General features: G+C 54.0%; 2 protein-coding genes and 1 long non-coding RNA gene across 6 annotated transcripts in view; all 3 read right to left on the bottom strand.

Annotated features, from left to right (window-relative positions):
- HTR4 (5-hydroxytryptamine receptor 4) overlaps nucleotides 1–4,116 on the bottom strand; it is a 66,378-nt gene extending 62,262 nt beyond the window's left edge. For all 4 annotated transcript variants that reach the window (XR_010784605.1, XR_010784604.1, XM_066560343.1 and 1 more), the window contains exon 1: nucleotides 3,630–4,116. The gene's annotated coding sequence lies outside the window, so the exon portion shown is untranslated. The remainder of the gene's footprint in view (nucleotides 1–3,629) is intronic.
- A 948-nt stretch (nucleotides 4,117–5,064) lies between these two features.
- LOC136563171 (uncharacterized) lies at nucleotides 5,065–9,011 on the bottom strand. The gene is made up of 3 exons (XR_010784608.1): nucleotides 8,913–9,011; nucleotides 5,577–5,989; nucleotides 5,065–5,216 (listed from the first exon to the last, which is right to left on the bottom strand). It is a non-coding gene; the product is annotated as an uncharacterized lncRNA (long non-coding RNA).
- Nucleotides 9,012–14,551: 5,540 nt separating this feature from the next.
- LOC136563183 (sulfate transporter-like) lies at nucleotides 14,552–17,435 on the bottom strand. The gene is made up of 2 exons (XM_066560422.1): nucleotides 16,830–17,435; nucleotides 14,552–16,123 (listed from the first exon to the last, which is right to left on the bottom strand). Exons 1-2 carry the CDS (start codon nucleotides 17,433–17,435, stop codon nucleotides 14,552–14,554), a joined length of 2,178 nt encoding a protein of 725 aa, XP_066416519.1.
- Between the last annotated feature and the right edge of the window lie 4,840 nt (nucleotides 17,436–22,275).

The raw sequence follows: 22,275 nt of genomic DNA on the forward strand, positions 1-22,275 counted from the left end.
CCCCATGCCAGGCTGGGGACAGGACCCCGTGCCCTCTCCAGAGCAGCATCTCCTCCTGAGCCTCGGGGCCACTGCACCTCCAGCCATTTTCTCTAATTGTTTCCTTAATCACATCAAATTGCCCAAGCTCCATTTGTGTTCCTGCAGAGTAATTTGCTTTCCCCCAGGCGCTGCTGGCCGTGTCTCCCCCTGCAGCCCCACACTGCAGCCACTCCCCAGGGCTGAGGGGGCTCTGAATCACATTATGGGCTCTAATAAAAATAATTCTAATGGAATTACACAACGAGAGCAGATTAAAGGCAGCTGCTTTGCAAATCCTGGGGTTGGGTTGGTGTTAGCTGAGGGAAGAAGCACATGGCTCATCCCTCTGCCACCCTCTGCCCCAGCTGAGGCAAAGGTAACATCTCCCTGATGTTAATAATAATTTAATAAAGGTAGTCCCACAAAGAGTGCACCAGGGAAAAGAACACAGACACAGAAAACAGAACTGCAAGGGGTTAAATGCAAAAGCCATTAAATACTTTCCCCCCTTTCCCATAAACTGCACCACAATGAGTTCTTCACACTCTGCTTCCTCAGGGATCCACCAGGTTTACAAAGGAACATTGGCACCATTTAATTGGGTGTATTGGTCTTTTTAGAGAGCTTTTTTCAGAGACTCTCTAAGGAATGAATGACAAGGTCAGAAGAGGGGACAGTCTCTAACCTGACACTCATCAGTGTCTTGCTCTGCACATGGGCAGGGAAGCCCTGAGTGGACATTAATTAGTTGTGTTCCATGAGAGATTTCCTTTAACCCCCAGAACTTGGCATTGTCACCCCAGATTGTCACCATGGGGCTCTCAGGATTTACACCAACATTTACTGCAGTCACAGAATCCCAGAATCATTTGGAAAAGCCTTCCCAGCCCATCCAGTCCAGGCTGTGCCCCATCCCCACCTTGTCCCCAGCCCCCAGTGCCTCCTCCAGGGGTGGGGATCCAACCCTCCCTGGGCAGTTCCAGTGCCTGAGCCCCCTTTCCATGGGGAAATTCCTGCTGATCCCACCTGATCCAGGCCGAGTCCTTTGGATCCCCAGGCAGCTGGAGCCAGAGGGGCTCCTCAGTGGAACGGCTCCGATCATTCCCATTTTGCCTCTGCGACCAAACCCCGCCAGGGGCAATCCTGCACTGCAGCAGGTGTTGGGGGATGCTCTCTCCTGCCTCTCCCCCAAACAGCAGCTCTGATCTCAAACACCAACACGCACAGGGAGCGTCTCCAGGGTGTGCAGTGTGACTGTGGGGTGCGCAGGGCAAGCTGCTGCCTCCTCACACCCTCCTGGCTCTCCTTCCACCCCTGCCACTGCTCCTGCAGCCAGCACAGCCAGTCCCCACAGAGGACACCGGGGCCTTGTCCTCCTCCTTGTCTGCAGGAGCAGAGGAGGGTGGAGAGCAGGACAGACATCCTCAAAGGAGAGCTGGGCAATCCCAGCTCCTCCTCAGCCCCACTCCCAACACGGGCTCCTGCATCCTCCATCCCACATCCAGCTGCATTCACTCCCCTGAATTCACCTGGGAACTCCTTCCACGGGTTCCAGGTATTTCCAGCCCCAAAGGCTCAGCCTGTTCTGGCTGGCACCTGTCCCTTGCTCTTTGTTCTGCCTCAGACTTCCTGGAATACCTGGAAAAGGTGGAAAAATCGAGGCTTGCCAGCTGGCTCCAGAGGATGGGGATGAGGAGGGGAGAGGCAGAAGCACTGCTGGCACTTGCAGGAGCACAGTTGGCACAGGGGAGCTGAATGTACAATTTGGAGACTTCCTAGAAGGAGCCAACAGGCTCAGTCAGAGCACTCTTACTTTTAAATCAGTGCTTACAAAGTCCTGGGCAAACTCAACTATTTCTGTCTGTCAGGTCAGAGCCAGCTTGAGGAAATAAGACAAACACACCTTGGTGTGGAAGGAGTTGTTTAAGCAAACTCAACCTGACTCATGTTTGTTTTTTAACGGCGTTATTGGACAGCACTGACAGAGCCAAGGTCAGGCTGCAATGGAAGAGACAGAGGGAAGATCTCAGAGGAGAGGAAGGTGCTGCTGCTCCCTGCCCATCACAGAGTCCCCATTCCTGCTGGGAATGCTCCCATCCCTGGCTCCTGGGCTCACCTGGGGCTCTTCCCCCACGGAGTGGCACTGCACATCCCTGGGTGCCTTCCCTGGAGAGTGACCTCAGCCAGGCCATCCACCACCCTCTGCTACACTGACAAAATCCAAATAAACTCCTAAAAACTCCACCCTGCCTTTGCCAAGCAAAACCAGCCAACTGCAGTAACAGGGGACAGAGAAAAGTCATCCTCCTTCAAGGAACACTGGGCAATATTATTCCCTCTCAAAGGAAAGTATTTTGGGTTTAAGGAGAAATGAAGTCATGATGACATCACACATCTCAAAGCACTCTCCGGGCTCTGAAGCTGGCACACCAGGACTTGGCTCCTTCCTCACTGCCCTCAAGCAGCACAAACTTGCAGCTGGGTAATGTTTTAATTACTCACCTTTCTATCAAGTTCCCGAGGGTGAAGTTTGTTTTGGAGCAAGGGGAGATGCCCCGGGGCTGGAGGGGGTGACCCTGCTCTGTCTGTCCCCGAGTGGGAGCCACACGCTGGCTGCACTCCCAGCACCTGAATCAAAGCACCCGGCCTTGGGCAGGACTCCCGCGAGCCTCCCTCGCCCTGGAGTCATTCTGAGCAAGCTTCAGCAGCACTGAAATGCTCCAACCTCAGTGACACGAGCTCGGAACAGACACAGAGCTTGGGGAGCCTTTGCACTCTGGACCCTGGCACAGCACGGAGCTGCCCAGTCCTGGAAAACACCTTCCTCACCACAGAATTGCACAATTGCTAGGGCTGGAAATCCCCTCTGAGATGCTCGAGCCGTTCCCCCAGCACTGACGCTGTCCCCAAGCGCCACAAGCTGCCCGTGCCCGGGGCTCCTGCAGGGACAGCCATTCATCCTCGCTCCAGCCGAGTTTCCACTCGTGCAGAGCCCTCCGAGCCTCCCCTTCCCTCCAGGTGACTTCCCCCGTGCCAGGGGCTCCATGCCCGCCCCAGTCCCGTTCCTCCTGCGGCTCAGTGCTGCCCATCCCAGCGCTCTGCTGGGCACGGGAGCCGCTCACGCCAGCGGAGCCCCGGGTGCTGCTCGCTGCCACCTTCACCTGTGCCACCGCGACCGCACCAGCCCGCCTGCCTGCCTGCCTTCCTTCCATCCTTCCATCCTTCCTCCCCTCCGCTCCCTCCCACAGCCCCGGGGCTCTGCCGCGAAACCGGGGGACACGGAGAACCGCACACGGTGGGGGATACCCAGCACCGCACACGGGGCATGTCCAGCACTGCACTCGGGGTGGGACACCGGGCACCGCACATGGGGGAATACCGGGCACCGCACCCGAGGTGGGACACCGGGCACCGCACATGGGGGAATACCGGGCACCGCACCCGAGGTGGGACACCGGGCACCGCACCCGCATCCCCACCCGCATCACCCCCGCCCCTGCCGAGGGGCGCTCCTCGGGCGATGCCGGCGATCATTTCCCCCCGGGGCGGGTTTGCCCCATGCCCAGCGGAGCCCCGTCCTCCCGCTCCCTCCGCCGGCCCCTGCTCACCGTGGCCGGGGCAGAGCCCCGCAGTGCCCGGCGCGGCTCCCCCGGCGCGGCCGCTCATGCTGGCGGGATGGGGCAGGGCGGCTGCGGCCGCTGCCCACGTGTGGATGCGGTCTGTCTGTCCTGCCCGCCCAGGTATGGATGCGGTCTGTCTGTCCTGCCCGCCCACGTGTGGATGCGGTCTGTCTGTCCTGCCCGCCCAGGTGCGGGTGCGGTCTGTCTGTCCTGCCCGCCCAGGTGCGGGTGCGGTCTGTCTGTCCTGCCCGGGATGCGGTCGGTCTGTCCTGCCCGCCCAGGTGAGGATTCTGTCTGTCCTGCCCGGGATGCGGTCTGTCTGTCCTGCCCGCTCAGGTGAGGATTCTGTCGGTCTGTCCTGCCCGCCCAGGTGCGGGTGCGGTCTGTCCTGCCCGGGATGCGGTCGGTCTGTCCTGCCGGCCCAGGTGAGGATTCTGTCTGTCCTGCCGGCCCAGGTGAGGATTCTGTCGGTCTGTCCTGCCCGCCCAGGTGCGGCTGCGGGGCTGCGCTCCCGCCGAGGCTCCGCGGGCAGCGCCTCCCCCGGCCCGCCCCGCACGGAGCGCGGGGGTGCCCGGCGCTGTCCCCGCCCCGCCCGGGGAAAGCCGGGGCCGTCCCCTCCAGAGACCAACCCCGAGCTCGCCCGGGTGCCCCGGGAGCCGTGCGGGCGCTGTGGGCAGCGCAGCTCCCCCTTTATCCCGAGAATTCTCGCCGATGCTTCTCCCTCCCTTTCGCAGCGATTCAGGGATCGGTGGTTTGGTTTGGTTGCTTGCGTGCAGAAGGGAAGCGTGGCAAGCCCATGTTACTATAACTTGCTCGATTGGAGCCGCTTTTTAAAGATCTGAGGGGTTTTGGCAAAGATCTTTCAATGGATTTCTCAAAATAAACAAAAAATTGGCGGTAATTCCAAGCACGCTGCAAGGGCTTTTTCAGTTGCAGCATCAGCCCAGCTCCTCTGACATTATTGGAGCTTTGGCAGCTGAAATCTGGCCCTGACACCCTTAACAAAGCTCAGTCTTGGCAGAGCAGGACACCACAAGCAGCTCATCAGCTGAACTTTTAAAATACCCCTTGAAATAAAGCCAGCATAAACCCGGGACCTGAGCAGCTCCTTCACCTTTCACTTCTGGAGCTGCACTTTGGGGCTTGGGGCTTTCAAGCTGCAGTGCCTTTGTACAGTCAGTGCAGGGCTGGGATTTCTCAGAGATTACTGCATTCACAGGCAGATCCAGAGCACACTCAGGGTCACAGATGTAATTTGGTTTGGAGCATTTCCATGCCCTTTAAGCACAGCTGAGGTCCTTGCCCCTCCAAAGGACATCTCCAGTTGTGTGTGGATGCAGGAGAAACCAGAGCACCCACAGAAGTGCAATACCTGCTGCTTGCCGACAAAATACATCCAAAAAGTAAATTTATATTAAACACATTATCAACTTGTTTGATAGGACTAATTTCTTTTAAGACCTGGGGGGTTTTGGCAAAAATTTTTCAATGGATTTCTCCAAAATTTGGTGGTGTTTTCAGGCAGTGCAGGCAAACAGCACCCAGGCTGCATGTGTTTGTCCATCACTATAGAAACTGAAAGACAGAGAAAGAATAACATTAGAAAAGTAAACCCCATCCAATCCATGAAGAAACTCTTTGTCACAGAGTGGATTTTCTCAGACTCAGAGGACCCAAACCAAAGTGAATGAAGCTGGTCTGGGTGGAGCTGTTAAAGAGTTCCTGAAACAATTTTGGCTTGCCTGCATTTTCCTCTCCGTGGTACTGATGTGAGCTTTCTGGACATTATTAGTATTTACTAATAGTAGGCACTAATGGTAGCTACTCACTAGAATAGCCTCTGGCTTTAATGCTGAATTGATCTATAAATTCTTCCTGGAGCAAACACTTGTAGCTCTTCCTGGCAAGATCTGAGTGCTCAGAGCAGCTCCTCACCTGCCTCCCAAGGTGCTCCCAGCCAGGCTCTCCAGCAGCACCTCCTAAAGGGGAAAAACGGCACAAAAGGGAGCAATCAGAGCGTGGAGCCCCGAGCCAAGCCCGTGCTGAGTTTGCAGCAGGGGGAGAATGAGGCTGGGTGGGTTTCTGTGCTCTCCTTTCAATGCCCGGGTGGGCTGAGGGCCAGCAGTGCTCTGGGCAGGGTCAAAGCTGCTCAGGGGAGGATTTGGAGCCTGGAGAAGGCAGAGCCCAAGCCCCTTCCATCCCTGGCTGTTGTGAACCTGGGCAGGTTTGTTTGTTAGCACATCCTGGCCCCAGCGCTGGCCCCAGCTGTGGCCAAGGTCCATCCCACTCCTCTCCATGCAGCTTCCTCTCCAGGACTGGCAAAAGTTTATTCCACCTGAATGGGATGCCTAAAAAAAAAAAGGAATTAAATTTTTAAACAGGAAAATTGGAAAGTATCAAAGAGGGAGATAAAGCACTGGAGTTTGGGTTTTTTTTTTCCTGTTTTTCCTCCCCTCCTCCTTTTCCTCCTGCTGTAACAATGATGAATCCCAAGATCTGGTTGAGAGGGAGAGTGGCTGAGTGATTCATCGGGACTGAATCACAGTCACTCTGCAGAGGAATTCGCTGCTGCTGCTGCTGCTGCTGCTGCTGCAGGTGCAGCTCCATCCCTGCCCCGGATCCCTCCCTGCTGCCCCTCCAGGAGCAGAGTGGGACAGGAACCCATAAAAACAGAGAGAGCAGCTCTGGGTGAGCCCCCCCTGAGCAGCCCTGCTCTCCTTTGCCCACGTGGGAGGGATTTTATCCAGAGGGAGCCGGAATACATTGATTTTCTGAGGGTTTTACCCACGGCTGGATCACGCAGCCTCCCACTCCCCCGGGGAAGAACTTTCCTTCTGTTCCTTTTGAAATGCAAGCTTTCCCCCTCCCTCTGAGATCCCCCACTAACCCTGGGATGCAGCAGCAATCGGTACCCAGAGCTGGGCTGGAAAGTCGGGATGCAGCAGCTGAATTCCTGGGATTTCCCAGGGTTTGGATTTTCTGAGGGACATCAGAGGAGAGGCAGGAGGAAAATTCTGCTCTGCAGCTGATTTACAGCATCAGCTGGGTCGGTGCTTGTCCTTACACAGGATTTTGTCTCTCTGTTGTCAGCACCTCCTCTGCTCACATCGCTCACACCCGAGCTCTGGGGGTTGCCAGGACTCCACATTCCCAGGCTCCCACTGAAAGTGCCCAGCCAAGCCCAGGTGGGCACCAGCTCAAAACTGAAAGGGTCAGGGAGAAGAAGGTCACCCTGGTGGCTCCCAAACTGACAGGTTTTTAAATTTATTATATTGGAAAAGAACAAATAATCCAACTCTGCCACCTGTGGTAGGAGCTCTCCCTGTCTGCAGAGCACTCTGAGCCACTCCCCACAGGTTATTTACAGCTCTACCTGCAGACACAAACCTAAATCCCAGCTTAAGGCAGCTAAATGTTAAATAGTTAAATGTTGGCTTTAAAGCAGAACATTTGGGCCATTTTTACCAGTGTAACTGCCACTGTTCATAGCACAGACATCGTTGGCTCAGCTGGCACTGGAGGGGCACAGAATTATTTTGAAAGACCCTCTCAGAGTGACCCTTGGACAAATTTGTTATCTCAGGACCAAAGGTGGAACCAAAGCAAGGGGCAACCATGTCAGCATCACCTGGAGAGTCAGAGCTGGAGGCAAATTCCACATTTACAATCTGTGGGCTGGAAACCACTGAACAACCCCTCAGAAATGTGAGGATGAGACTCCCCCTGGGAGAGCTCTCTGAGTCCGGGCCCATCTCAGTCTCTCTGGAGGCCACACAAGTGTGACAGAACTTCCCATCATCTTAACTGGTTTTTCCTAAAATCCTATTTCTAATGAGCAATTTGCACTTGGTTCTCTGCTCCAGCGAGGAAGTTTTGGAGGAAAAAGAAAAGGGAAGCAGAAATCCACCTCCTGCCATCCCCAGGGGCTGAGGGGTGGGTGGGTGTCTGTCCTTCTGCCCCACAGAGCTCCTTCTCTTCCCTGGCAAGCACAGGGAGGAGTCCTGGGATGCGGAGCCCTCCTGGGCTGCTCATTTCCATGCAGATGAGGCTGTGTGTAATTCCATGTGAGTGTAATTCCCTGTGAATGCAGATAACTGATGGGGCTGTGAATAAGAGAGCTGAGTGAATCATTCATCATGGATTATTGATAGGATTAATTTTACCTCTTTTTCTGCTCTCAGGATGCCCACGAGCCCCCCCCGAATTTATTTCCCCCCTCTTTAATGGAATATTTCTGGACACAAAGTAGATTAAACCCGAGTAATTTTCCTGCTCTTTGCTGGGCTGAATGAGATATTTGCTGTCAGGTTAACCCTTGCAGACTCCCCCTGAAGTGTCTTCCCTGCTGGTTTCACACCCCTTGGGTTCACACTGGGATTTTTAACATCAGCTCTGCTCCAGGCAGGACCCCCCAGCTCTGTGTGTGCTGTTTCTGTGTCCCCTCACTGGTGTGACAAAGGTCCTGCCCTGTCTGAGCGTGGCTCCCTCGGCCCCCAGCCCCACAGGGATGCTTTGGGGTGATTTTCCCAAGGATGGCTCCCTGGAGATGGCTGCAAACCCTGTTGGGCCCCTGCTGCTGTTTCCATGGCAGCACGGAGCCAATTCCGCTCGGATTGAGCGCAAACCAAAATAAACCTGCAGAGAGATTTCCCCCTGCCCACCCCTGGCCTTGGGGACCCTCTGCTCCTCCCCTGCTGCTGTCCCTTGTCCTCTGAGCTCCCTGGGCTGTCTGGGGCTTCTGTGAGATGCAAAACCAATTTCCCAAATCCTTTACCTGCTTGGTGAGGCAACATCATTTCTGATTATTAATTCCCTATCAAAAAAACAAAAGGAAAAAGAAGGAGAATTCTTTATTCAGAGCTGTTCAAAGAGACGAGAGGAGCCTGCAGGGGCTTTGCAAACCCTCCCTGCCAAGCCCCAGAGGTAAAACCAACCTGTGCCCGGGGCAGTGAGTCCTGAGCTCAGCTCCTGCCAGGGCTCCACTTCCCAGGATGGTTTTTCCTCACGTTCCTCTCGTGTTTCCAGGCTGCTGTTTGGGGATCTGCAGCACAGGAGCTGAGCAGAGCTGCCCATCCCAGAGCTGTGCTACCCACAGGTTTAGGCCAGGCTTTGCTAAGATGGACACAGGGCTTTTCCCCTCTCTGGCTGGCACTCCAAGGCACAGCTGGGATTTGCACAGCCAGCCCTGGGTCCGATAAATGCAGAAGAAAATTCGGTATTTGCCCTTCCAGGAAACGCACACCAGGAGTTCCCCACCCAAATTTAACTCACCTCTCGTGCCACATTTGACCTTCAGCCATTCTCACATCTCCTTCCTGCAGTTTCCACCCTGGTTTGAGCAAAATCCCTGGCAAAGCCTTGAGAGCAAAGCCATTCTGCAGCTGCCAGGCACAGCAGGGGCTTTGAGCTGAAAGGGCAGCGAGGATGGGCTGGGCACAGGGTGGGGAGGGCTCAGCAGGAATAAATCACCTTTCACCAGCAGCAGCTGCTGGCCCTGCTCCCTGGGGCCACACACAGTTATCTGCACAAATGCAGCTTCTGGGGTGATAAAAAAGAGAAAATATTTTAAAATATATATATAAAAAATAGAAAATATAAAAAAAAAATAGAAAGAATTGGTTGGTTGTGGTCCAGCCACAGCCCCAGGGCAGGGACAGCAGTGTGACACTCCAAGAGCCCTCACCTGCCCTGCTGGGAAATGGCCAAGGCAAGAAGACTTTCAGAAGGCTGGGGAAGCAGGCCTCAGAAACAGAGCAGAGGAACTGGAGCCAGCTGCAGCTGCAAGGTGTGACAGTGGGAAAGTCACAGTGGTACAGCAAGCAAGGACGTGGAGCAATAGTTGGAGTTTTAGGCTTTGCTAAGATAGACCTTAAGAAAAATAAGCCAAGCAAGGTAGTGGAAGGTTTTGAGGTTAATAATGAAGTGTTGTGCATTGTTAATAGAAAGCAGAGAAGCTTTGTGTGCAGCAGGTGTAGGTGTGCTTTTAGTGGTTGCCTAAACAATTATCTGTGAGTTCAGCAATGTGCTATTGGCTGGAAAGTTTTTAAAATGCTCTGGAACAAGGAAATCTTTGGCTGCTGCTGGCAGGACATGAGTTTTGCCACCTTCCAATTGTCTCAGCCATGTGGTGAGGCTGATGCTGCCATAAAGCTCCAGGAACAAACCCCAGCACGCCCTGCCTTTGGGGTGCCCTCATTTCCTCCTTTTCCCTCATTTGGGATCAAGCAGAGCTGCCCATCCCTGTGCCATCCTGTCCCCAGCATGGCAGGGGTGGCAGGGACACCCCCTGCCCGCTGTCACATCCACAGAAATGTCTGGAAGAGAAGGCCAAGCACTGGCTGGAAGCTCAAAAATCCGGTCAAATGCCCTTTTCTTTAAAAAGAATAAATTAATGTGAGGTAGAAAACACAGATTCCTTGGTGAGGATGGTCTGAAATAGAACCAGCTTTGAGATGTCAGCGTTCAGCACTTTTGTTTCTGCTCTGCCCTGGTGAACTCTGGGATCTGCTCTGCACTGCCTGCCTGGGAGCCTCAGCTGCTGCAGGCTTGGCAGGGATTCCACAAGACATTTCATCTTTCTATAGAAACCACAATTGTACCTGCTGAAACACTCCCCAGCCACCAAAGAAAGAAAACAAGAAGAGACATTTTCTTCCTGTTGTGCTCTTTTTTTCAGCCTTTAAACTTAAAAAAAAGCACCTTTTCTGTAGCTCCTTTTCATAACTCTGTGGGTTATGCACCCTTTTTATTTTCAAGGTGCAACAGCCATCTCCATGAACTGTTGTGGCTCCCAGGAGTTCAGGCACCAACCTGAAAACCCCAAAGCCGTGGAACACGAAACCAAACTGCAGGATTTCAATAAATGCAAGGGCAGCAGGTGACCAGAGCTGCTCCAGTGCAGCTGGAACTGGAGTCCAGTTCAATGCTGGTGCTCTCACTCACCTCTCCTGATTCAGGGCTTTTAGTTCCTTTCCTGCCTTGCCGTTTATCTCTTCTTTCTCCCTGCCCTCCTTTGAGCCTTTTCTGGCTCTCCTGGAGGCTGGGAATGCCAGAGGCTTTCATTGCAGGGACAGGGGACTGCGGGGTTTGTCACTAAAGGGAGCAGGGGGGCTGGATCTGCCTCCTCTCCCTGGCTGAGGGGCAGAGAAGTGACACAAAGTGGGACAGAAGGGCTCCCTGCAGCTCCTCTGCAGCCAGGGTGGAAAAGGGGCAGGGGGCAGAGGCAGAGCAGCAATTACAGGAGGATTCCCCAGCCCCTGGGGGGATCCCAGGCACCTCAGCCACTGCAAGAATTCTACCCAGAGCCACTTTCCTCCTCAGATCCTCTCATCCTGTCCTTCCCCTTTTTCTGTCCCTCAGCTCTCCCAGGCCCCTCTCTGCTGGCTCCTGTGTCACCAGGGCCTCTCCAGGGATGCATTAATGTCCCCAGCCCTGGCTCTTACCCCAGGAAATCCAGAGCCATCGCCGCCTGCAGCTCCCTGCTCTCCAGCTCAGTTTTCTCTGCTGGGGTGGCGCACATGGGCAGATCAGCACATGCTGGCAGCACTGCCATTGCTTCAGAGCACTTTGAGAGCTGCAGAAGCAACTTCTTGCCATCCCAGGGGCTGTTTTTTCCCAGGAAGAGGCACTGGGAGAGAGGAGAGCAGCCCCTGATGCAGCAATCAGTGTCTCCAGAGGGGAAGCAATCAGCACCAGCCACAACCTTTACTCCTCAAAGCTCCCCAGAGGGAGCATTTCAAAGCATCAGAAGGATTTAAACCTGTCCAGCTGCTGCTGAGCCATAATTACCAGTAGCACAGTGAGCTCCCACTGTGGCTGACAAAGGCTCAGCAGCAAAGCCTCTCCTGGTGCCCCTGCTGGAGCATTATAGAGCCCGGGCAGGCAGGGGCAGCAGCACAAGGAGCAGGGAGCTGCTTGCCAGGGGGAACATTTGGACATTTGCTTTCAGCTGCCGGGCCTTTCCTCAGCCCCTGGGGAGCTCCAGCAGGGGTGCAGCCCCTGGGACACAGGGACAGGTCCTGGGGCCAGGCCCATGGGACAGGGGGGATTTGGGCTGGTGTCCTCAGCTGGAGCCCCCACTGTGGGATTGATGGGGGTGGGATGGTGGGGATGGATGGAGAGCAGAGATCTCTGCAGCCAGGGCTGGAACTTGGGGTTCATTGCAAAGGGACTGGGTGCAGGGCCCTGCTGGGAGCTGCCAGCCACAGCTGGAGCAGGGCTGAGAGAGGAGAGGGCAGAGAGGATGAGATGGTGAGAGAGTAAAAGGGGTAAGAGAGTAAAAGGCAAGAGCTGAGAGACAAGAGCTGAGAGCTGAGAGCGAGGTTCCCATTACAATACTATAAATCATCTTCTGTGTTGAATATTCTCATTCTCACTGACCAATCTAGTCCAAGATACAAATCCTACAGCATTTCCATACAGCCTATAAGAATCACTACATTACCACACTGGGTTACATTTTAAACCCTAAAAACTCCTCTTTGGGCCCCTTCTGCCAAGCTGTAGGGTCTGCTCTGCCCCTTGGGCCTGTCTGCAGGCAGAGGGTGTTGTTCCATCAAAAGGGGATCACCTTCAGCTGGCCATGCCATTGTTTTCCAGTTGTTCAGTAACTGAGGGATCTCAAAGCTTGCTTTCATTTCAATCTCACTCATAGTTTCCATATTCTCAACATCTTTTGCCAGGCAATCATATTGATAAGGCTTTCCTGTTTCATCTTCCCCAACACCCCACAGCACCAGGAACTGCCCCTTCCTGCCCTCACCTGCACCCAGCCAAGGGATGGAGGATGACCCAAGGACTGACCTTCCACAGCTCTGCCTGCAAACCAACCTTGGGCTGTGTCACCTGTCCCTCCTGGGTCACAGCTCCAGCCCTGGGCCTCTCACAGAGAGTGAAAATATAAACCCAGCAATTCCTGAGTGCCTGGGCAGCGTGGGCACAGGGGTGCCCGGGCTGGAAGGGTGGGAGAGCTGGGCAAGCAGGCAGGGCAGGGGCTGCCAGCAAGGCCCCAGGGCTGGAGAGGACAGGGCAGAGGCCATCAGCCCTGAGAAGTGCTGGGTGTCTCTGGGGCACTGTCCCAGCTGTGATCAGTGCCCCATTGCAGGATCCCGGCTCTGGATTGCACCAGGCTGTGCCAGGGCATTGCCAGCACTGCCTTTATTTCCTGCTGGGCCTTTATGACCCCACTGAGACCATAAACACCTCTGAAGCCTAATTAAAACAGTTCAATTTCTCCATAAACAGACTTGTGAAGGAGATGATGGCAGTGCTGCTCAAAAGGGGAAGGGGGGTGTCCTAGGTAGCCCTGAACCAAGACTGGGGTCAGGTAACAGGAGGTTTTTACTGCCTTGCTGGTTTTACTCCCCCCATGAAGTGCCCCATTTCTCTGTTCTGGGGCTGAGGTAACTCCCCGGGGAGTTTCCCCACACTGGGATGGCCTGAGAGGACCCTTGGAAAGAGCTCCTGGGAGCTGCATCCCACCCACACCTGGAGCACAAACATCCATCCCTCCCTGCAAGGAGACCTTTGGTCACTTCAGCCCCCCTGGCACAGCCTTGCCAGGACTGCAAGCAGCCAGGTACACCATTGAAAACAATTTTTAAATCCATTTTAAATCAAATTTTAAGCACAAAAAGGCATTTTCCTGAGCACAGCCACAGGATTTCTTTTCCACACACTTTATTTCCAGCAGTCTCCCGTCCCTGGGCTTCCAAACCACAATTTCCTCCAGCAGGATTTCTTTTGGGGGTGGGAATGGGATGTGGGGATGAGTTTTTGGGGTCCCTGTCACAGCAGGGATGGGCTGGGATGTGGGGATGAGTTTTTGGGGTCCCTGTCACAGCAGGGATGGGCTGGGATGTGGGGATGAGATTTCGGGGTCCCTGTCACAGCAGGGATGGGCTGGGATGTGGGGATGAGATTTCGGGGTCCCTGTCACAGCAGGGATGGGCTGGGATGTGGGGATGAGATTTCGGGGTCCCTGTCACAGCAGGGATGGGCTGGGATATGGGGATGAGATTTTGGGGTCCCTGTCACAGCAGGGATGGGCTGGGATGTGGGGATGAGATTTTGGGGTCCCTGTCACAGCAGGGATGGGCTGGGATGTGGGGATGAGATTTTGGGGTCCCTGTCACAGCAGGGATGGGCTGGGATGTGGGGATGAGATTTTGGGGTCCCTGTCACAGCAGGGATGGGCTGGGATGTGTGGATGAGATTTTGGGGTCCCCTCCCGAATTCCCGGCCGGCCCCGGCCCCGCTCGCGGCTCACTCGCGCCCTCCAGCGGCCACGCGGCGCAGGCGCAGCTCTGGCCCCGCATCCCGAGCTCGGCCCTCCCCAAACCCTTCCCGAATTCCCGGCTCCATCCCGAGCTCGGCCGTCCCCAAACCCTTCCCGAATTCCCGGCTCCATCCCGAGCTCGGCCCTCCCCAAACCCTTCCCGAATTCCCGGCTCCAGCCCGAGCTCGGCCCTCCCCAAACCCTTCCCGAATTCCCGGCTCCATCCCCAGCTCGGCCCTCCCCAAACCTTTCCCGAATTCCCGGCTCCAGCCCGAGCTCGGCCCTCCCCAAACCCTTCCCGAATTCCCGGCTCCATCCCCAGCTCGGCCCTCCCCAAACCCTTCCCGAATTCCCGGCTCCATCCCCAGCTCGGCCCTCCCCAAACCCTTCCCGAATTCCCGGCTCCATCCCCAGCTCGGCCCTCCCCAAACCCTTCCCGAATTCCCGGCTCCATCCCGAGCTCGGCCCTCCCCAAACCTTTCCCGAATTCCCGGCTCCATCCCGAGCTCGGCCCTCCCCAAACCCTTCCCACCCTGCTGCCCCACTGGCAGAGCATCCCAGCCCCTCCTGCTCGCTCTGACAGCACAAACACCGAACCTGCTCCCCCGTTAGAAACCTCTCCTCGCACCCAGGGCTACAGGGACACCTGGAAGTCCTGTTCCTCGGGCTCCGGGAGAGCAGCCTGCTTGTCCCTGCTGTCCCCGCGGTGCCAGCGCTCAGCGAACTGCACGGCATCGTGGATGCTGTGGAAGGCCAGCTGGCCCCCAGCGCCGCCTGCCCGGCCGGCCCAGCCTCCCTCCCGCAGGCGCTGGCGGATGGAGGGGTTGCAGTTGGCCAGGAGCACCTGGACTCCGACCTCGTTGTAGTCGTGGTGCGTCTCCTTGAGCGCAGAGAGGCCCACGGTGTCTATGAACTGCATGGCCCCACAGTCCAGGATCAGGGTGTGCATGTCTGTGGAGGGGGGACAGGCATCTCCTGGAGGGCTCTCAGCCCTGCTCCTGCCCTGTCTCAAGCAGGCACAGCAGCCCCTGGTGCTGCCTGGCTCTGGCCGTGCCGGGTTTCCCAGGCTGGCCGCCAGCAGCACGGGGTTGAGCCCGGTTTTCTGGTACAGCACAGCCTTGAAGTAATCCTTGTTGGCGTAGTAGAGGGAGCACTCGAAGCGGAAGATTTTGATGTTGGAGATGCTGCTGAGCTGTTTGTAGGCAGCCTGGTCCTCGTAGACCTCCCTGTCGCCGACCTTGCCCAGCAGCGTGGCGCGCGGCCGCTGCGTGCGGAAGATGATGCAGAGCAGGGCGAAGCAAACGCCCACCAGGAGCCCGATCTCCGTGGTGACCAGCGTGGAGCACAGCATGGTCGTCCACCACACCGCCGTGTCCAGCTTGCTGAGCTGCCACATCCTGGGGGTGTCCCGGAACCTCCTGAGGCCGCCCCGCAGGTTGACAATGGTGACCACGCCGAGGATGGAGGTCTGCAGCGAGTAGAAGAGCGGGGAGATCCACAGCAGCACCAGCAGCAGCACCAGGGAGGTGACCAGCCCGGACACCTGGGTCTGGCTGCCCGTGGACTCCTTCAGCAGGGTCTTGGTGAGGGCAGCAGAGCTGGCGAAGCAGTAGAAGAAGGAGGGGATGAGGTTGCACATGCCGATGGCGATCATCTCCTGGTTGGCGCTGACGGCGTAGCCGTGCTTTTTGCCAAAGATTTCTGCCAGGGACACGGTCATGGCAAAGCCAATGACAGCAATGGGCAGAGCATCCAGTGCCAGGCTGGGAAACAGGCTGATGTCTGGGACAGTGGGCTTCCTGAAGCCCGTGGGGATGTCCCCACACACGGCGGCCTTGTAGCGCTGCTCGAAGTCGAAGTAGTGGGAGATGAGGGTGGCTGCGATGACCACCAGCAGCTCGATGGGGAACGGGGCCTTCAGCCTCTCCTTGTAGCGCTCATTGAGCTCCTTGACAGGCACTATGATGGCCAAGGCCACCAGGCTGGTCAGCAGGTCGCAGATGTTGGTGTTGTGGATGTGCCTGAAGAGGTCCACCCAGGTGAGGATGAAGGAGCCCACGCCCTCGTGCCGGGGGATCTTCAGGCCCAGCAGATATTTCATCTGGGAGGTGATGATGGTGAGGCTGGAGCCTGTCACGAAGCCACCCAGCAGAGGCTCTGACAGGTAGACAGCCACGAAGCCCATCTGTAAAACCCCCAGCAGGATCTGAAAAGCAAAGCAGCCACAGCTGCAGCACGGGTGAGAAGGGCTGGAAGGGCTGGCTGGCAACTTATGTCACTTTGCTGCCACTTTAGCAGCTCTGGCTACTCTGTCTGGGGATGTGCTGAGCATTCCATGGGAGGAATTTGTCTTCAGGAGTTAATCTGGGCTATGGAATACTAGAGAGACCTACCTTTAACACTTGCCTGTGGCTGGGGGTGCCACACAGAAAATCCTATGAGGTCCCTGCTGCTGCCTCCTCACAAGCAACCCCATCAGAGCAGCTCTGGGTAGCACTCACTTGGGATGCCCTGAATTTCAGCTGTCCCAGTGGAAAAGCCTGGAATTGCTGTGACAGCTCAGCCTAGGCAATGGGGACACTGCCAGGGAGCATGGCAGGGTCCTTGAGGGTCTGCCCCAAACCTGCTCTGAGCTGCCCAGCTGCAGGACTGGGGTGCTGGGAAGGTGGTTCACAGATCCAAGATTCTCTTGCTGAGGATGTTTCAGACACATCCAAGGACCTGGTTATCCCATGGAGGAAAACAGCTCCAATTCAGCTGTGTTTGCACTTTTAAAATCACTGCATTCACAAATATTCAAGTGTTGGGGTCTAGAAACATTTCTCAGGACTCTTAAATCTGACCCAACACTTAGAGATCTCAAACTCAGACACATTCCTAGGAGGAAACAGCACCAGAGTGAACGTTTGTACCTGGTAAAGGCCCACGAGGAAGCTCAGGGAAAGGGCCACGGTGATGGCGTAGCAGCTCCTGTCACAGGGCTCTGTCCCGTTCCTGGGGGAGCTGGAGTTGTCCCCGAGGGCGGCGCTGCTGTCCCCATAGCCTGCCAGCTGCAGGCGGCACGTCACCGACTGCCCCACCATGAGGCACAGCACCCCGAAGGAGCCCACGCTGGCGTGGCGCGACGTGGCCGTGGCCGCGTAGATGATGTTGCAGAAGAAGTTGGTGTAGATGCCGTAGACGGGGTCCTGGTTGGCCAGCAGGGAGTAGGAGATGGACTGAGGGATGGCCACCACGCCCACCAGGAGCCCCGAGACCACGTCCCCGAGCAGCTGGGAGCGGGGCTCGTAGCGGGGCAGCCACTCCAGCACGGGCAGCAGCCGGCGCAGGGCGCGGCCCAGCGCCCCGGGGCTGCACCTGCAGGCGGCCCTGGCCTTCTCCAGGATCAGCTCCCGGCGGCTGCAGCCTGGGGGCTCCTGCTCCTCCAGGATGATGAAGGTGGCAGGAGCCTCGGGTGGCCCGAGGGAGCCCAGGGGGGCTTTGCTGGGTGCTGGCTCCTGGCTGGACGTGTCCTCCATGGGCACAAGGGAGCTGAGGAGGGAGAGCAGGCAGGAGCGACTGTGACCGTGGTCAAAGGGTTTTCAGGATGAAGAAGAGACGAGAATGTTGACTCTATGATCAGAAGGCTTGATTTATTATTTTATGATATATGTTACATTAAGACTATACTAAAAATAAATAGAAAGGAAAAGGTTTCTTCAGAAGCTAGCTAAGGTAAGGATAGAAATAATGAATAACAAAGATCTGTGTCTCAGACAGAGAGCAAGAGCCAGCTCTGCCATGAGTGGTCAGGAAATCCAAACATCCACAGGAGACCAATCATGGGTCTACCTGTTGCATTCCACAGCAGCTGATAACCATTTTTTACTCTTGGTTGCTGAAACTGCAGCTTCTCACAAGGAAAAATCCTAAGAAAGGATTTTTCATCAAAGATGCCTGCAACAGGTGAGGGGCTGCAGGCACGAGCATGGGGGCTTTGCTTAGCTCCAGGGCTCGTGGCACGGGCAGACAAATAAATAAATAAATAAATAAATAAATAAATAAAATATAAATAAATAAACTAATTACTAATATATAAATAAACGACCAATAAAATATAAATAAACTAATTACTGAAATACAAAGAAACGGACACGCGAACTAACAATAAAATATAAACCAATTGCTAAAATAGAAATAAACAACTAAATAACTTTGAATTATAAATATATATAAACTAATTATTGATATATAAAGAAATGAAAAAGAAAATGTAAATAAATAGATAAATAAATAAATAAAGGGAAATTATCTCAGACAAATCCAACAAAAGCGTTTTTCCAAGGCTGATTCATTCATTGTCACTTCTGGAGCTGATTAATCACAACCCCCAAATCAGGGGCACAGCTACAGAGCCCCCCATGCTCCTTCCCCATCCCTCTTGTTTAGAAACAGGAATTTCACTCAATTTCAGTGAAATTTCACTGAATTTCACTCAAACTAAAACTCCTTCTGCTGTCAAGACACTGCTACTTAGGCAAACCCTTCTTTTGGAAATGTTAAGATATTCCAAGGGACACTTTAGGAATCAAGATGAGGGTAAGGGAGATAATTTGCCAATTATTTTTTCCTTCAACATTACATAGTTTCAAATTGCATTAGTGGCTTGCATCAATCAGGGGCTCCCATCTGCACAATGAAACCACCCTGCTTTTTCAGGCTGCTTAATTTACAGAAACACCTTCCAGAGCCACTCCAGGTTTTTTCAGTCAAAATTCAGCTGCACCAAAACAGCTTTTTTGTGACAACTGAACCACAGACAGAGAGAAAAACACTCCAGAGGGGAGACCCAGAGTGGCTGTGGTTTGGAACCGAACTGGGATGAGGAGAAATCCCATTCCCTGCCCTGCACACATCACCAAATCTTACCTCTGGCTGCAAACTGGGTGTTTCCTCAGCACCTGGAGCTTCTCCCCTGGGCACAGAGCTGTCTCCACCTGGCAGCACCTCTGGGCAGAGGAAAAGTGGCCCAGGTGCCACCTCCCTTGGGATTTGAGCTCCTGAGCCAAGCCATGTCTCTTTTATCTCTGTGCAGGCGCTGCAGCCGCCAAGCAGAGCTGTGTTTGGAAAACAAACACCATTCTCAGAGAGTATTTTGGCTGACAACTTGTTCTGGACACCAGGAATGATTGAGGGGGCTTAGAGAAGTGCTCCTGCCAGATAAGAGGATTGCTTGGATCTGGGGAAGTGTTTGCTAAACAAGGGCAGCGATGGAAAGAAACCTCCCTGCTCTGCCCCTCTCTGAACCCAGCGAGCTCAGGTCCCACTGGGCTCCTCTGCTCAGGTTCTCAGCTATTCTGGACAAGCTTTTGTGCCAAAAACCAAGAAGCAAAGCTCGTTCCAGAATGACTTTCCTTTCCTGGTAGTTTTTCCTCCACAGAGGCTCTGCAAGGCAGAGAGCAAAGCTGTGGTGACACAGGTTATTTCAGGGAGACAGCAGAACTGTGGATGTGTCCAATCTGCACAATTCACATTTTGGCACACGTAACAAGGGGCTTTGCTGTGCAGAAACACAACTGGGAAAGGAGCAGGGTTGTATTATTTGGTAGGTAAAGGTGAGCAATTGCAGCAGCAGCAGCCAGGAAAAAAGGATTGTTCATCACCCTGAAAGGAAAGAGCAGCCTCATAAATACCAGCTGGAACTGCTCTGCCCTTGTCAGCTGTGCCAACAACCTCCACCAGCCCTCTGAGCACACACTCCCCCTGTTCTGCCCCCTTCTTTTCCATCCCTTTCCCACTGACCCAGTCCAGATTTTGCTGGATGTGCCATGCCCTGTGCAGCTGGACCGATTGCAGCCAGACAGGCACCTTGGAGAGGGGGCTGGGGATGGAAAGGTGGAGTTCCCCAGGGTTTGGATGCAGATGCTGGGGAGACACCCTGAGGGAAGAGAAGGGGGAAACCAGCATCCTGAGCTGCATTTATCTCATCAGGGGAAGTCTGGATCTCAGTAATTAGGAGTAAATAAATGAGGAACAAATCCGTGTTCTCTGGCAGCAGGAGAAAATGAGAGCACATGGTAGGGAGGCAGCTGCTCAATCTTTTTATCTATTTATATCAATTCTTTTTTTTTCACTGCCATTCCTCCACAACTCATGCATTTCAGGTGCAACACTGAGAGTTCCCCCTTCCCTTCCCCTTCTCTCAGTAACAGACTCTATCTTTCAGGCACTGTGTAATTGTTCCTACTTACAGCTCATTTTGTGCCTTGGCTTGGATGATGTGGTCTCTACTCACTCATTTTCTTTTTCCATCTTCTTCCCCAGCAAATGACCCAAATTTCTATTTTCTCCATGAATCCTTCATCTTGAAATTCACTGAAGAAGTGATGAGTCACCCATTGAAGAGCTGGCCAGGCTGGACTTTTAAGTCTGATTGTTCCCTGGGATGAAACACAGCTGAGCACAATCCATCTTTGGGTTTGATCTTATTTAGGAAGGTCCAGCTCTGGATCTCTGCCCTGAGCACCACAAAAATGGGGTGAAGCACTTTTTCAATGTGTGGCAGGATTTAGGTTACCTTCAGCCTCCAGCCTGCTGCTGCTGCTTTTCCTTCCCAATCCCATCTTCATTTCTATATTCTGGAGCTCATTTATCTGTTGAGATTTCCTTTATGCCCTGATAAATCTTGGGAGGCCCTGACAGAGCCCTGCTCTTCCCCCTCTCCAAGATTTCTGCCTCCAAGCCTTCCCTGCCATCCTCCCCTAGAACTTTTTTCTCCACTTTCTTGTGTTCAAATTCCCAGCTGCTTTAGTATATCCCAATAATAAACATCTATTTCAGTACATTCCATACTTTAAGCTATCCCACACTTTTTGCAGTTCTCAAGCTCCTTGTCCCCGCTGGTTCTCTGTGCTGGAAATTCCAGCTGTGGGCACTGAGGAGAGGCCACTCCATGTCCTCCATCCCAGCAGAGGGGCTGTGAGAACACCCCTGGTGGCACTGCGCACATCTCTGGGATTCCTTTTCCTGCATGAGGTGAGGCAAGGGCAGAAATTACAAAAAGTTTCACGTTTGCTATGGGAAAAGCATCACAAAAAAAACCCAAAAAAACAAAAAGAAACCCACCAGGGAACTGCAGGTGACCTTGAGGCACTCAAGGCTGTGCTGCCCTCCCCATGCAAGGTCAGCACAGCTGAAACAGTTTTGTTTCCAAAAGCATCTTCAGGGCTTGTTCTTTATTGCCACTATAAACTCAGCCCATGCTCAGCTCCATCCTGGGCTGCACAGATGGTTTTGGACAATGCAGGTGGGGACAGGAGCCTGCCCGCACTGACACAGCCCCCTCTGCTTCCCAGAGCATGAAATCCAAAGTTTTTATTCCTGGCATGGTGTGTGAGCAATTAAACATCCATCTATGCCAGGCTGCAGCCAGGTGAGAAACAGAGCAGAGCCAACAAGCTCCAGGCACAGGAAAGGCAGGAGGGGCATTTGCTGTTTTCTAGCCTAAAGTGAGCAAAAACCACGGAATTTCCTGTGTCTGGGATTGTTATCCAGGCATTTGCAACAGGCAAATGCAGCAAATTGAAGTTTGTGCTGCTGTGTCAATCCCTTTTGTTTTACAGGACAGGTTGGCACCTCCAGTTTTCCTGGGAACAGATTTAACTGCACTGCACAAAGGGGCCTGATCTGCTTCAAGGTTTGTAAATATATTTGTGATTATTTGGCTTCTGGGAGCCCCTCAGGTCATGGGCCAGCCTGGCTTAGGACATGGCTGCACCCACTGCTCCCCATGACTTAGATCACAATTTTTATTTAAAAAAAAAAACAAAAACAAAAGGAAGTGAGCCAGGTAAAGGTGCCAGGTTAAGAGAGATGCTTTTCCTTACCTTCACATGGGGGGGTCTGACAGCATTTTTGGATGGCTGCTGGTTCAGCTTCACTTGAAATGTATTTACTGCAAAACATCATCTTTTTTAAGGGGGAAGCAAGGAAAAGGAGACAAGCCCAGAAGTGGTGCCACTGCTGAGATGGCAACACACAACAGAAGCACCCCAGGACAAAAAAGCTGAACAGAACCTCTGCAGTTGTTTTTTGGAAGGGTATTATTTACATTTCTGCAGGAGATAACACATCCCAGGAAACATCCCCTGTTCCCTGGCAGGGCAGTTTGATGTTCAGGGGCCCCAGCAGGGCAAAGATAACACAAATACTGAGAGGCCAAAAGTGTCCCTGCCCCTTGGGGGCTGAGGGACCAGGAGAACTACAAAATAAATAATAAAGAGCATTTTCACTCCTGGAAGATGGAAAAAAAAGAGCCAAGCACATCATCTATCGAGGTTTTGCGGAGAACTCTATCTTAATACAACAAGGAGGAAAGGA

Source organism: Molothrus aeneus, chromosome 15 (assembly GCF_037042795.1).
Source record: "Molothrus aeneus isolate 106 chromosome 15, BPBGC_Maene_1.0, whole genome shotgun sequence".
NCBI lineage: Eukaryota > Metazoa > Chordata > Aves > Passeriformes > Icteridae > Molothrus > Molothrus aeneus.